Source organism: Alligator mississippiensis, chromosome 1 (genome assembly GCF_030867095.1).
Source record: "Alligator mississippiensis isolate rAllMis1 chromosome 1, rAllMis1, whole genome shotgun sequence".
Lineage (NCBI taxonomy): Eukaryota > Metazoa > Chordata > Crocodylia > Alligatoridae > Alligator > Alligator mississippiensis.
In genome coordinates, this window is record NC_081824.1 from 44069373 (window position 1) to 44085688 (window position 16316).

Consider the following 16316-nt stretch of genomic DNA (forward strand, 5'->3'; position numbering starts at 1 on the left):
TAATTAATGTTGTTAAATAAGGTTTTTAAAGCAGCTTTCTCAAGTGAATGTGATATAGTGTTTTTTTGGCTAGGGACAGACATTCAAAAAGCCTAAGCCTGAATTGATTCAACCTTTGCAGGCTAGTCTAACCTGGCTAGGCTGAACTGGTTTCCAACTATACAGACAATCCCTCTGGACTGAGGAAATTCAGGCACATGCCTGCAGTGGCTCAGGCTGGAAGCTGTGGGGCACTAGAGCAGCCCTCCCTGCTCTGCCACAGAGCTAAACTGAGTGGGGCATGGCTAGGCCCCAGCAGGGCTCGAATTAGGGAGGGGTGCGAACCCCCACCCTGTCTGCAGTCCCAGGTTTTTCTTCACTCATTGCTCAAGGGGCAGAAGTGTTGCCAGTCTGGGTTAGCATTCTCAGGTGGGGTGGGGGTGGGGGGTGCAGTGCATGCATCTGTTAATGATAGTGAGCTTTTCACTCTCCCTTCGTGCTTCTGTATACTGTCTGCAGCAAACTGACAGGCAAGCAAGCTTGAGGGAGGGGAGAGCTGATAACAGTGTTTATCATCCTTATTTCAGTGTTCATTGCCCCAATTAAGAAAACAATAGAGAGACATTACCAGCTATCTGTTGATTCAGCACATACCCAGATTGTGGTCTGCTGGCTAATACACAGACACTCCCATTCAAAATGGGAAAAGGGGTATTGCAATAAGTTCATGATGTTGGTGTGTTATGTGTATCAGTCCATCACAATTTTAGAGTTGAGAGTCACTCACTTTCACAAAGACTGTATAATAACTATTAAACAGGATGAACAATAATGGTTTTTGTGCACAGTCACATCTGAAACAGCTGTTATTTCATCTCACAGTTGCTTAATGTATCATGAGTTCTCTATTTTGATATTCTGGACTGCATTAGGATTGCCTAGCCATCTTCCATGCTCTTACTATTTTCCCACTTTTTTGATGTCATCAGCTTCCACCTCTTTGCTATCTATTACAGCATATGCAAATAGCCTTTGAATATAAATTGGTTCTAAAAATGTTACTCCAGAATATCTTCTAGGTTTGGGTCTATAGGATGTCCAGTGCAGGTTATTTAGAAGTAAATGTTGCCTTTCCTTCAAATAAGGCATCTGCATGTACTAAAATCACATCCGCTCGCTGCTGACAGCCCACATGCAATTTTTATGGATTTAAGAAATTTAATACATTTCATGCATTTAGTTCTTGGAGTAATTTCCTCCTTAAGTCTTTAGAGCCAAATTATTTTTGGATTTCCTGAAAGAGTAAGTCTCTGAACAGTAGTCTTTACTATCAGCAAAATACCAATTTGTACTATTTACATAATTCCCACTGACTTCAGTAAGGGCTTTACATTAATATAATCTGCAGGATATACCATAATGTTCAGTTTTTATGGTTAGTTAATCTCAACATCAACACATTCAAGCCACCCCATTATGATATTGAAATATAAACCCTGATTTTTCTCAACTTTCACTATTGCATTTTTGCTAAAATAAAAAGAGGTATGCAAGCATAAAACATAGGTAGATGGAAACAGAACTAGGCCAATAAATCCTTCCTGATTTCCTTCCCCAACTTTTAAAACTTGAGGTTCTACTTAAGTGTTTGTACAGAGCCTGGGAATGAAAATTTAGCAGTCTATAACTGCGTATTATGATAAGCTTGTGATTAGAAAGCCCCAATTTTATTTTTCTTTCAAACTCACATTTTGACAAGATCATGTTGTTTGTCTCTGTGGCTTTTGGTAACTAATAGTGTTGTTACAGTTCATAAGACTTCAAACTTTCCAATGAACCTATATTTTCACACATAATTCCTTTTGTTTCTATAGCTCTTAGAAATGTATTTAATATATATTTTCCTTTGTGCATGCATATCAATTTCTGCAGGTTGAAGCCTCACTGGGTTGCAGCTGAGCACTTCACAGACATATAATAATAGATCAAAATCATATTGAATTGGTGATATAATTTTCCACTCTACTACTCTGCAGCAGTTAGAGTAATTTCTTCAGTCTTCCTTCTCTCTTCATTCCTTTAATGCTTCTGCTTCTTTTTTTCTTCCTTCTCTCATCATAAATTTAGGAGATTTTTAAACTGATATTGTAGGAAAATCAGGTGCATCAAAGACAGAGGTGCAATTTTTGTTTTGTCCTTCACTGACACAGGTTACTAAAGCTGGTGCACATAGGAGCAAGAAAAAATTTAAGAGACCCACATACATCATTCACTGTTTTTGTGTCTAGGTCCGGAGGTGCTCATTAGCATCGGCCAGAAGGAAATTTTGAAGGTAGTGTTGATTAATCTGATTTGTAGATCTACTTTCCTGATTTGGGGGAGGCAAAGACACAAAAATCATAGTAATTGTATGACCCTCCTTCTGCTCCTATACTTGTGTGACAACATCTGTGGTGGTTTTTTGCACACTGCCATTGCTATGCAAGGTCAGATTATGGGGGACTGTCTATTAGCATTTGTGGTTGAGGCAATGAAAAACTCTTTTGTGTTTGAGACTGTGATAATATTTTTAACTGCTTTTAACAGTTTGAATATAAGGGACCAGGGAAGTCAAGCTTGTGTGCACTGGCCCTGTCTTCTAAAATTGGGTAAATGTTGCTGAAGGGTTGGTGTGCACCATTACTTATGTGTAAGTCTAATGTGAAGGAACCATCAACTCAGGAATTATAATAGGGAGGATGTGACACTTCAGGTGGGAGCTTTCCTAAGGGGAGTGTCTTACATCTCCCCATCCAGCTATAAAGGATTAATTATTGGTGATACACAAGTCCCTTTAACAGGTTCAGTCTGAACATTACTTTAAAAAGCTGAAATACTTAAAGTACTAGTAGGTCAGGTGGAAGCCTGGACCAGCTAGATTCTGAAAGAGCTAAGATCCTTGAGGTAGTTCAAAGTTTAAAAGAATTGGGTTGCTCCTGCAACCAGAAGAGGAGCAGTATCCTTCCCAGTAGTGACAGAACAGCAGTGAGGAGTGCCAACAGCAACTGAGGAGTAGTGCCCTCTCACTGTGGCAAGGAGTGGGGAAAGCAGTGGTTGAGCAGCACCCCAGAGCCATGGTGAGACAGGGGAAACCTTGCTCTAGCAGCTACACTGGGTTTACTGACTACACTGTTCACCCAGTGTGGGACTGAGAGAGCACTCTGAACAAATTGATTGTGCTAATCTGCTAATAGTGGGCTGAGGTGTGTTATTGATTATTAAGGGTTTTCTAAATCTGTTTGCTTTCCCATTTCCTGTTATAGTTTAATATTGCTTGTGAGAGGGGAATTTTGTTCACACTGGAACACCCAAGCAGAAATTATTTTCCCGGGTTCCTGGGTGGAGGCTTGAGCCAAGATAATCAATTTGCATAAAACCCCTAAATTGAACAGGGCCCTTATTACTGCCATCTCGTGCTATGCCCATGATAGTGAGGGCTACAGCAGCCATACTGCTGATTCATAGCCCTGGGCAGAATTGCTTTGGCTGTATACTGGAATAATGAGAATAGCACATAGCATATAAATACATAGTTAACAAAATCCTGAGTAAGGCATACACTCCAGCAAAATGTTCAACTTGATCTGCTCTTTGCTCTCTGCAGGTGCTTCCTGGTTGCTGCATCTGTTCAGGCTATTTCCAAGGCAAACAATATCTGTGGATTACAGTAATTTTTACTAGTTGTCCTGTTGTAGTGCTCAGTTTCTGTGTTTAGCTCCTGGTCTGGTTTGTCATTTGTCTTAACAATCATTTAAAGCACTGCTTACTCCTTTTTGTGTGTGCTTTTAAAATTTACTTATTTTTTATTTCATAATAGTATATATTTTACCCTAGCATATACTCTTTAAGTAGCAATGTATATACTTTTTATTTTTAATTTTTCCTGATTTTGAATACAGTTTACAGGCTTCACCACCAAATTTAAATTAAAATTTTGCACAAATCTACATGAGATATGTCTACATGAGATGCTGACTGCAGTTATTTCAATTCTTGCATACACAAGTACTAAATGACTGTGCAGTAACTGTCATTACTGCATAGTAACATCCCCAAATGGCTTTTTGGTGATGCTACTGAACAGTAGCTTATTCCTACTGCACACTAGCTTGTTACTACTGCGCTGTAGCATCATATCACACTTCATGCCACACTACTATGCGGTAGTAACAAGCTACTGCACAGTCAATGTCTTGTGTATATGTGGCCAGTGTATATATAAAAGCAGGATTTTTATCTTTCTGTATTTGGGAATAAACTAAACCCACAGAATATATTTTCTTTCAGGGACATCTTTGCTTTGCTCAGACCTGGTGCAATAGCTATACATGTATATATATTGCTTCCCCATAGACATGAGCCACTTTTTTTCTCCTTTTTTAACCTATTACAGCAGATTAAAAAATACAGAATCTGGGTTACGGCATCTACATGTTAGACTTTCCACAAGTCTAACAGCTGGCATTTTATGTTCAGTGGCATTCATCTGTTACCTGACATTAACAATTGGTTCTCTCAGAAGTGAACACAACTACATGAATGGAAACAAGGTTTTCCTTGTAACACTGAAACAATTTAGCAATATTTTTATTATTTTGACAAATAGCCATTTGCTCAAGCTGTTATCCATAAATCTTCAATAAGCCATTTAGCATTTTTGTCTCAATGGAATCAGAATGAATGATAATCTGCAAAGAGGCAAGGATTTATTTGGGGTAATATCTTTTATTGGAACAATTGGATCAACTGCATGGTTGGAATAAAGTTAGATAAGCTTTCACTGCAGAGAGACATTTCCAAGTTAACTATAGACTCCCTCTCATATTGTATTTCTGTTTTCTTGTCTGTATTAATATTGATATAGCTTCTATCTTGTGTTTCCTTTGAAAATCTGCCAGAGAGAAATTTTCAGACAAAAACTCTTAACACTGGGTATTGATGTCATGATTTTGGTTCAGTCTTTGTTAAACATCACACAGACTACTCACCCTTCAGTAACTGTAGCTCTCTGAGATATTCTTGTCTGTTTGGATCCCTCTATAAGTATCATAAGTACCATATTTACTCAGATATAATTGAGGTTTTTTTTTTTTCCTTGAATCAGCATGGGGGAAGAAGCCCCTCATCTTACTTGCATGCCAACAAATCTCTCCTCCCCCTCCTCCATTAAATATATTGCCTGTCATTAAACTGTTGCTAGAAGCAGCATGTGCTCAGTCATGGACACCAACAATGAAGTTGAGGGAATGCAGCCCATGCTGAGCATACCCATAAATTACATATCCCACACTGGGCAAATACACTGATAGGAACCTACCCCAAGTCTAGGCTAATACAACCAATCTAAATAAGATACAGTGGCCCATTGTCCTCAGTCCCTCTCAGCACCAACTCTTTTTCAAGTCTCCCATTCCCCGCTGGTCCCCCCTGGTAAGTTTATAGACAACCACCAGATCCCTTCTCAGCCTTCTCTTGTGGAGGCTAAACAGGTTCAGATCTTGTAGCCTCTCCTCATAGGGCCTGCCCTGCTGCCCCCTGACCATGTAAGTGGCCCTCCTCTGGACCCTCTCAATGCTGTCCACATCCCTCCTGAAGTGCAGTGCCCAGAACTGGATGCAGTACTCCAACTGCAGCCTGACCAATGTCACATAAAGGGGGAGGATCACCTCCTCGGCAAGAACACCAGCTTCCAGTTGTGAAAGAAGGCCCAATTAGGATATGGATCCTTTGTGGGGGAGTATCTGGAGTATACACATATTACTGAGCAGTGATGGGCTGTAGTGTCACCCTGGCTTGAACCACTGTTGGCTCTGCTGGGACCCAGCCCAATAAACTATATGAGAAGTCATGAGCCTTTTGGTGCTGGACTAATATAATGCACAGTTTGTACAATGTATAGGTAGGTACAAAAGTGATAATCAAAAGTGTGTTTATGGAATTACCATGCTGAAAATTACAGCAGTTAGGGCTGAGGCCAGAGTCAGATCCACAGCACACCTGTTCCCCTCTTCAGTTTCTGCCCTCCTATCAGTCCTTTGCCCCTCCCCACACTTACTGTTACATGTCACTCAATTCCATATTGTGCTTGAGGAGGGAACAGAGTCTAAGCAAGGTCTGACGGGGGTGGGGGAGGAAGGCTGCATCAGGAAGATTTCGGGGGGCAGAGGGCTGTATATACCTTCCTGTAGCAGTAGGAGGGGGATGAATTCAGGACAATCTGCTAATTAGATTCTACACCTAGAAAATTAGAACAAATGTATTAATGTTTCATATATATATAATATAATTATTGAGGGGTTGTCTTATATTCAGGGTTGTCTTATATTTGAGTAAATATGGTACATATACGTATACACCTTCTGCATATAATATCAGAGTATTTCCCAGTGCAATAGCATAAAGGGAGAGCAACTATTACCTCCCTCAGTTTCCTTGCAATCCAGAGCTCATGGTAATTATAAACAAAGAATGGGGGTCAAGTGATGGTCACAGGATTGACAGTGACAGCACCAACTCAAACAACCGTAACTAATAATATTTGGGTACTTACCTTCACAGACAGGCTGTACACCAGACCATGAACTGTTAAGCAGACAGGTTCGTTCTGCAGATCCTCTTAGTTGATACCCCATTTCACAGGAAAACCGCAATAGACTTTTTATTTTAAATTCATCTCCAAGCCTTGACCCATGAGATGGCACTCCTGGATCATCACAATATCCAGGATTATTTCCTATAAAACATACAGGCAATAGGATTACTGGCAGGTAAATTATATTCGACCGTATATGCAGTAAGCACTCTTGCTTGAGAAATTGGATTGTTTCTGCTGTGAGTGACTATTTTGCTTTCATTTAGTTAATCTAAATAAAAATAAGACTTAACTAAATAAAGCTTAAATAAAGTACATATTGGGCACATATATACATGCACTAATATGCTGTAATAACAGGTACTAAATTAATGCGCCGTAATTGGTGCTACTGCACAGTAGCACCAGTGCACATCTTTTAGGTGAAGCTAATGAGCAATAGATTAATTCTACTGAGCATTGGCATGGGTTTTTCTATGATATACTAGTAGAATTAGTCTACTACACTTCTAGTGTCTCATGTAGATGTGTCCACTTAAACATAAATGTGAAATACAAATAAATACAAAAATATATTTGTTGTGTGACCAATTATTTCTTTACTATAACAATGTTCCATTTGCTCAGTTTTATTATTCAATATTTCCACTATAGTATATTTATAATAATAAAAATAAGATAACAGCAGAAGTGGAAAGAGGCCTATTTAGGTATGTAGAAACATAATTTGACATGTATGTATCCATAGACAATTAAGGAGTAGATACTGACTGGTTCTATGTAGTTGTACCAAATAGAAAAGGATTCCAGCTATCCTTTTTGAAAGAGGCAAGGGTATATAGGACACCTTCCTTTATCATTGGCACTGCTACGGAGGGGCTGATCATGGTTTTAATAGGAAGAAGAGGCAATATGATAGATTCCTGAAAGAGTCAAGATCTGGAGCTCTTTTTTTACTGGCCAGCCAGCTGTCAATGACTTGGGAGACTATCATATGAGTCCTAAGAGGGAATGCTGCTATCCTGAGTGCAAATTCTCCCAAATCTCACATTGCTTGGTACTGCTGCATCAATGCCACCATGGAAACTTGGTCTTAAAGACTTAAAGTCACAATATGATCCTAATTGAAAAATCTTTAAGGAAACAGATGAGAGATTACAACAAATGATGTAAGGCATCCATAAGCCAATATAAATGTTCTGTGAGAAAGAACTTTGATTGCAGGTACCACTAAGCCAAAAAATGTAGATGATGTCTTAACCTGTACCAAAATGTCCCTAGGAATTTAATAGGAAATGATAAGCTCACCATGATTCTTTTAACTATATTATGAAATTTAATGTAAAATTACATTTCGGCTATAAAACACTATATGATAATACATAACCTCTCTTGAAAGGTTATTTTCTATATAATTATACAATTTTAACAGCAATTTTTTTGAGAATGCAGTTGAATTTCTATGGAACTGAGTTTGTTTCATTTTCATTGTTTGTTATGAGGTTTTCTGTTTTTAATCAAGGGAAACAGGGGGGCTAAAAATCTGGTTCCATTAAACTCTCCTAACTTCAGTACTGCCTGGAGATCACCCGTTTCATTTAAAGCTGGCTGAGAGTGTGGAGACATGCAGAAAGTCATAATAATCTGAAAAATATCATGGATATGAAATATATAAGCTAAGAGCATTTGTGTCATGTACAGAGCCTGCAGGGGTGTAGGTTGTAGCCGTGTTGGTCTAAGGACATAGGCAGACAAGGTTCCTTGGGTGAATTTGATACCTTTTATTAGACCAATCCAAACAGTTGGAGAATAACTATTCTCCAACTATTTGGGTTGGTCTAATAAAAGGTATCAAATTCAACCAAGGAACCTTGTCTGCCTATGTACAGAGCCTTACACTTTTATGTAATGTTGCTAACATAAGGAAGAGTAATTTTTAATGAACTTTTACTACATGGTTTATCTGACTTTTATTGTGCATAATTGGTCTTGTAGATTCTCATCCATATTGTAAAGTAACTGTCTGTAACTGCTGCACTAGCTCTTTCCCTTACAATTACATATTGTTATGGTAATAACAAATGACTTGAACAATGATTTTATGTTATACTAGAGTTTATATCTCTGACTTCAGAACAGACCATTATAGGTAAAGTAAAGAAGCTTGTTAGAAACGAACAAGTACAATTGCATAAGAAGGTAAGACTACCTACAATTGAGTATAGCACTGAACACCCTTAAGCTATTTTGCACGCTATGAATACAAAGGAGAAACTCCTTCTAAAGCCTTATTCTTATGCACAGTTGATGGGCAGTTTAAATCTACATTTTCCATACTATTGTATTTTTTTAAAAATATTATCCTATCTTAAAAAATATTATCCTATCTTTTATTTGATTTAGCCATCTTCTCTTGGACCTTTCTCTTAGTGTAAGACAAGGAACATTGCTATTCATCAGTTTCCTAGTTATATGACCTTTCTCTGCCCTCCAAATATCTGCATAACATTTCAGACATTTTGTTCATAAACATTTACCAACAGCTATTACTTGTGAAATTGTTCTTACTTCTTAATTTTATTTTCTCTTTATTTAATCAGGTTACCACATGCGTTCTAATGATGTTACTTTAATCAATGCCCAGTATTTTAAGCCATAGAATATTATATGTCTTATCACCATTCTGTAGATCTGGTTATTCAAGTTGCACAGCATTCTTCTATTTTAAATCATCCTCCATTTTCAACTCATAATCTAGACATCTTTTTATTGTTTTAAGCCAGTTACCTGTACAAATGAATCTCTGTTAAGTTTCTATTTATATCTATTACATCTCCATGTAAACTTACATATACAGTAAATTCTACAGAGATCCAATCCAGTAAAGATGTGACACTACATCCTTAAACTACATTTACAGTATCTGTGGTTGTGTCTATACAAGATGCTTACTGCGCAGTAGCTTATTACTACTGCACGATAGGGCTGTGCAAAGCTTTGCTTACTGATTCAATTCAGTGGAGATTTGGCCTGATTCGGCAGCTGAATCTCTGAATCCAAATCAAATCAGGAGACCCTTTAATCTCTCCAAATCAACTTGGAACCCTCCAAATCAACTCCGAGACATTCAGAGAGATTTGATGATTTAGTCATAGACACAGCTTTAAATGATTTTTCTACATACCTCAAGATACCAGGTAGCTTGTGAATGCAGAGATGGTGGGGCAGATGGAGCATTCCTTGGGAGTATGGCGGGGTCCCCAGCACACACAGTGGCAGACCCAGAAGTGGACCAGAAGCACTTCCAGTCCACTTCCGGGTCTGCCACCGAGCATGCAGGGGGTACCCCCACGCTCCTGTGGGACAGTTCATCCACCCCACCATCTGAGTGTTCATGAGCCACGCCTGGTACCTCAAGGCCTGTAGAAAAACCACTTAAAGCTGTGTCTATGGCCAAATCACGGATTCTCTGAATCAGCATTGAATCTTCAGATTCAGATTTGTTCAAATTGAATCTTGACAGTGATTTGAATCAACAAATTGAATCACTGTTCCCTGAATTGGGCCGAATCTGAATCGAATCCGGCCAACTTCGCACACCCCAACTGCACAGTAGCGTCACTGGGCACAAACTGTGATACAACACTACTGCGCAGTAGTAATGAGCTAGTGTGCAGTAAGCATCACTAGGCAACTGTGCTGAGATGCTACTGCACAGTAACGCCAGTTACTGAGCAGTCATTTAGTACTTGGTTACGCAAGTACTAAATGACTATGTGGTAACAACTGTGAAGTCAGCATCTTGTGTAGATGTGGCCTGTATATATATTATATTTCTACCTATTTATATATTTGTCTGTGGGCCAGAAATAAATCTTATTTAGAGTCATATTACAGGTTTTCAAACACTTTATTGGAAATTTTTAAAATACTGTATCCTTCCATTTGTAAACCTAGTTAGATGTCTTAGTTGACATGGGTCCACTCCAGCATTTGGTGATTTAATTAATAAAAATGATTCATATTATCTATTAATGAAGTCACTGGAAATTATACATAATATATTTGCCAGTATAATGCTGAATCCGTTAAAGGATTCCAATACATTTTGTTTGGTTGGTTGGTTTTTAAATCAAGTAACCACAGAATAGTTTCCCATTCCTTCTATTAAAATTGAATTATCCTACCCATTCCAAATGAAACAAAATGAAACAAAATGCTACTCCAAGTCACATCTAAAGACAAGAAATTCAATTCCACTCTTTACAATTAGAGTACACTTGTTTTTCCATCAGAGTTGATGATCATAATGGTCCTTTCTCACCTAATTAAATATAAACCCATTAAAAACTGTGATATTGAAGTCCAATACATCAAGGCCTTGAAGGTCAGGAAACAAAAACTTCCTACCACCAAAATCAGAATTCTGCTAGGATGCAGCCTTTAGCACTAATTTTAGAAACATATGTGATAAAGAATTTTTTAAGTTATAACATGAAATCCTAACCTTAGCTCTGCCCTCTTTGTACTGGAAAAAAGGGATGAGGGTCACAAAAAGGCTTTGAAAATCCAATTTTGGGTAAGTAATATGGTCCCCAACCCAGGTAAAATTAAAAACCTGTATAGGATTTTTTCCAAGCAACATGACAGACAAGACCTGACATAATGTGACAAGCTGGAAAGAGAAGCTGCACCTTGTGGTACTGAATAGGTCCTAGGCACTGCAGACACTCTGGGACCCTGTTGTAACTTAGGTCCTCCAAAGTAGACCACAACTGACATAGGACAAACTAACTCTCTACTCTTCTTCCTTCTGGGCAGTGAGTTTTAGGCTGAGATATTTCAAAGCCAGCATAGGATTTACATACTTAATTTACATTTAAATTAATCAGTATGGGGCACCCAAATCCCACAGAGTAGTTTGAAAATCACTGCTTTAACACTATAGAGAAGCTACATTAGATTCATTTTGGACCTGAGGACATGCCATATTGAGTCAGGTCAGTTTTTGACAGTAGCCAGAACCAAATAGATCAGAAGACAACATCATAAAACTCTGTAATATACCATTATAGAATAAATGACCATTTCTAAGTAACCCTGTTAGCTAGTGGTTGGTTGATGGCCTATGCCTATGAGTTAGTATCCTTTATTATAAAACTTCCAATATCATTATTGTGGGCATTCTGAATAATGAGTTGTTTTCATGACCTGACTCAACTCTTATCTGAGAGATATTGTGGGCTATGAAGTTTTAGAGTAAGGCCCCTGGGCTTTCCACCTGCTACACCTGAAGCCTGGAAGTTTGCAGAGATTTATAGTGTTTAGCAGTTGTGGCACAGATAACACATGTAGCAGTAAGTAGAAATGAGGAGGAATGGAATGTGAGTGGTTTACTTTTCATTGACGTTGTGGACTTGTGCTGGTCTATTACACATATGATAATGTTAATACTCACAAAAATGTGTAGGTATGAAAATAAGCATAAATTTAATGAGAGGCAAAACTATACAAGTATGTAAATGTGTGGGGGGGATTTTGTGGGTTTTTTTTCTGTCACTACCTACTGGGAATTAGCCAAACATACTAGATAGATAGATAGATAGATAGATAGATAGATAGATAGATAGATAGATAGATAGATAGATAGATAGATACTTGAATAAGCAGGTATAATTAAACTTAGTGGCTATTGGTATAATAGAGCTGCACCAAGAAAGGATTTGGCTGAAGTTTAATACTGCTTCCTGAGAATAGTTTCAATCATTTTAATTACAAGGTCACATTCAGATGACAGCTTGCACAACTACCTGAGCAGTGTGGGAGAGTTCCACTCCAATGACTATCTTCTTGGCACACTCTGGTAGAATTTCCTATGAGAGTTCGACCTGCTGCGCACGAATAGTGAACTTTGGACCCATATGTAAATTTGTCTCCTGAAAGAATTGCATTGGCAGGAACTCCAGGATGTCCACAAGAAATGGCTGCAAAGAAGAAATATAAAAAGACTACTTGGTTATCCATTTTTACTTCACAAAAAGTGTGTCAAACCTTTAAATACAAAGTATGGCTGGAGTGTTTTTGTAGCCATGTGCAGAAAATGTGCAATATTCAAAGAATTTTTTATTGCATTGATCCAACTGTATAGTTGGGAGAAATGTTGAACAAGCTTTTGGGCACAAAGTACCCTTCGTTAGTGTCTTGAAGAAAAAGTACTTTGTGCTTGACAGCTTGCCCAACATCTCTCTGAACTACATAGTGGATCTAGTAAAAGATATAGAAACATCCTTGCCTCTTGTATTTTAAAAATGAAGCTGTCTCCTAAATCTGGCTTCCTGTCCTTCATATATCTAATTTTTGGTTGCTCTGTATGATGTATTTGTCTCTTGTCATGCTAAAGGTAAGAACTATGTTTAAAACCATTTCTTGCATTTATCTTTCCTTTAATAATGTCTAAGCATATACAACACTCCCTCATGTAATCCTGTAAACTGGATTCACTGTATGTACAGGGAGGGAAGGAACAAAAAGAAACTATTAATGATTATTAATACTGTTAAAAACTAAGGAGGCACTCACATATTGGAGACATTATAATGATAGGGAACTATTGAAGAATCTATAAAATAAAGGACAGATACATTTTATAAAGAAAAAATTAATAATGCTTATAATATTATTATAGTAATATCAGTGAATGACACAAAATTAATTGCCTGATTTTCAATTCATGAATTTATTTATTAATGCTCTTGAGTAAAAATTCCTATAAGCAAAGTTTGTTGGTAAAATGTTCTTGTGAAAGTTATTTCAGCTCAAAAGCTGAGATTTGAGTTAATTAGGAAATAAAATTATCAAACATGCTGAAATGAAACTTACATCTAGAAAAATGTGAAAGTTTGATTATTTCACTGGGGAACAAAAGTAAAGAGAAGAGATTTCTTCATGACTTCTATATGAAAAGAAAACAAGCATAAAACTTACACACAAAAAAAGAAATTAGGAACATAAAATGTTTTTTTAAATATTAAGGATTAAGTGCTTGTGAATGATCTACATTTTAAAGCAGCTATTCAAATAATTGTGGCCCATGAAAAATATTCTAATAACTGTGACTGTTAGAGGATTATTTAGGAAAAGAAGTAAGATAAAAATGTATAAAAATTCCTTGCAGTTCAAGAAGACATAATAATTTTAGAAAACTGTTATGGGATGACTATGATAGGCAAATGGGAAACATAATTTTAAGGCAAATAATTCATGAGTATAGCTTTATACCAAAAATAACAGGATTTTCTTTTTTCCTGAAGAACAAGAATTGATTGCATGGTGTTTTTCAAGAAAGCAGCTCCTGTATTATACTGTGTATCCTGTATTGTTTGATGTTTATAAACCTATCCTACCTCTGACCAAAAATAAAGGTTTTATTCTTGGTGTTTCCTATTGCCTGGCTGAGATGTCCCCCCCGATCAGTGTGTTGAATATTCCAAGGCATCTAACTCTCCCCATTTAAAGTCTACTAAATTTAGGGTGTATTGCTGGAGCCAGAGCGGCTGCATGAAAGGTGCTGGGTGCAAGGAAGAAAGGAGGATGGGAGGATGAGACACTACCTTACTTCTATTCTGGCTCCTCCCATTAGGCAACACCTAGGGCTTATGCCCACTTATCCACTCATTATTATGCTACTGGCCATCAGTTACCTATAGAACATAGAAATGGCTAATTTCAATAGTACATCAGAGATAGTAGAATGGTGCCAAATTCAGCTCTCTATTACACAGAAAACTGAATTTGTCCTCATCTCTGGGGCACTGCTTCTATCATACTTGTGTTAGATGAGGAGGGTTTTAGAAATAAACAGAGGGCCAAAAGTATATTTTATCTAAATTTTACATGGAAGGGCGCATACTTGTGTACATAGAGTGGTCCGACTAGAGGATGATTTTTATACAATACAGGCACTTTCCTTTTGTCATTGGTAATCTGATTCTTGGAGTTGCTAAGGATCCATAATTTATATGGACTCCCACTTCAATTATGAATGCTCAGTACTTTTGAAAAACTTACCCTGGGGTGCCTGGCTAAATACACACACATACATACATACACACAGGCATGCACACAGGTTGTAAAGAAAATGGATTGAATTTGGTTCATTTAATTGAAAAGGTGACATATTGTTACATGCTGGTAAAATAAAACATTAAGTAATCAATGGAAGATCTCTAAAGCAAAGATTAAATAATTTAGTTAGCTTGTAAATAATAACATTCTTTTTTATTGTAATTATAGTGCATCAGAGCAGACTCGATTAATCCAATTTGGTTTTAATGTATTTCTACTAAACTGCACAGTTTAGGTTATGATGGTAACATAACCCAGAAAAGTTTCCTAATATACATGGTTGAGAGTTAAATAGTTTTTTGCGTCATTCTGACATTTAATGTAAACCTGTTTTATTGAATACTTACACAAACATTTTGGTAGTGATCTATCCCACAAGCCATTAGCTTTACAGGTCAAAGCAGATGATCCTAGGAGGTAAAATCCTTTTTTGCAATGGTATGCCACACTGACTCCATACTTGAAACTTTCAGGATAATTCTGTTGCCCATGACGAATAGCATTTTCTACAAAGCCGGGATCTGAACAGTTCACCACTACAAGACAATCAAAATGTTTATGATGTACAAGTATAACATTGTAAATGAAAATCAGCAGAAAATACTTCACATTACTTGACTAATAGCTCATAAGAAAGCTCTAGGGTGATGAATTTGGTCATGGTCTAGAAATTTGCCCAGACCTAATGATTCTTGAAATATCACCAGATTTTCCCTCTGGTAAGCCTCCAGGTCTTTTTTTGAAACATACATTTTTCCTAACAGCCCTGGTTACTAGAACTGCTGTTCAGGGTTTTGGTGGCTTTATACTCCTGGAAAGGTCACACAATGAAATATTTTCTAAAATTATTATGTTTAACCAAAACTTTAACTAATTACTAAAAGGAAAGCTATTTTGAACACAGTACCAATTAGATCTTTACAATACAGTAGTAATTTGCCTTGACAGAATAGGAGAAAAAATACCACCCTTCTGGGAAATTGTCTTATGCAGTTGTTCAGAACCTCTAAAACTCATATTTTGTATAAATATTTTGTATAAAACAAAGGTATAAAACTAATATGGCAATCTTCATATCCAACATTGTGCAGGAAAGCACACAAGTTAAGGGAAAAAAAGTTCTTAACTCCTGCCAAATATAAAATATGGCAGATTTTGATTCTGTAAACCTTATTAAATCTGAAGGTTTATAGGTTTTTTTTCCAAATGTAATATACAGTAGATATAAGACAAGATCTATTTGTAACCTTTCGTCTAAGGTTATTTTCCTATATTTCACACTAAACATGTATTAGATAAAATCCATAAATCAACAAGGGAGCTAAGATTAGAACCACACTCACTATATCCAGGTGAATGCTTGAGTAGAACATCACATTCCTGATCTGCCTAGGTCTGCCTAGGTAGGCATTAGGTCTTTTCTGTGAGTCTGGGTGAGTCTACATGAGATGCTACTGTTCAGTCATTACTGCACATCTCTTTAATAGTTATATTAGTAAATACTAAATAAATGCATACTAACCAGAATTACAGTGCAGTAGTGCCAGAGAACATTTTTTAGGTGATGCTATTATGCAGTAGC

At 37.1% G+C, this 16316-nt stretch overlaps 1 protein-coding gene across 1 annotated transcript in view; it reads right to left on the minus strand.

Annotated features, from left to right (window-relative positions):
* CSMD1 (CUB and Sushi multiple domains 1) overlaps positions 1-16316 on the minus strand; it is a 2292800-nt gene that overhangs the window by 60589 nt on the left and 2215895 nt on the right. Inside the window, exons 55-57 of the mRNA XM_019488443.2 lie at positions 15082-15270; positions 12421-12594; positions 6569-6751 (exon numbers count right to left, since the gene is read on the minus strand). Of these exons, the coding sequence (XP_019343988.2) occupies positions 6569-6751; positions 12421-12594; positions 15082-15270 (546 nt within the window). The remainder of the gene's footprint in view (positions 1-6568; positions 6752-12420; positions 12595-15081; positions 15271-16316) is intronic.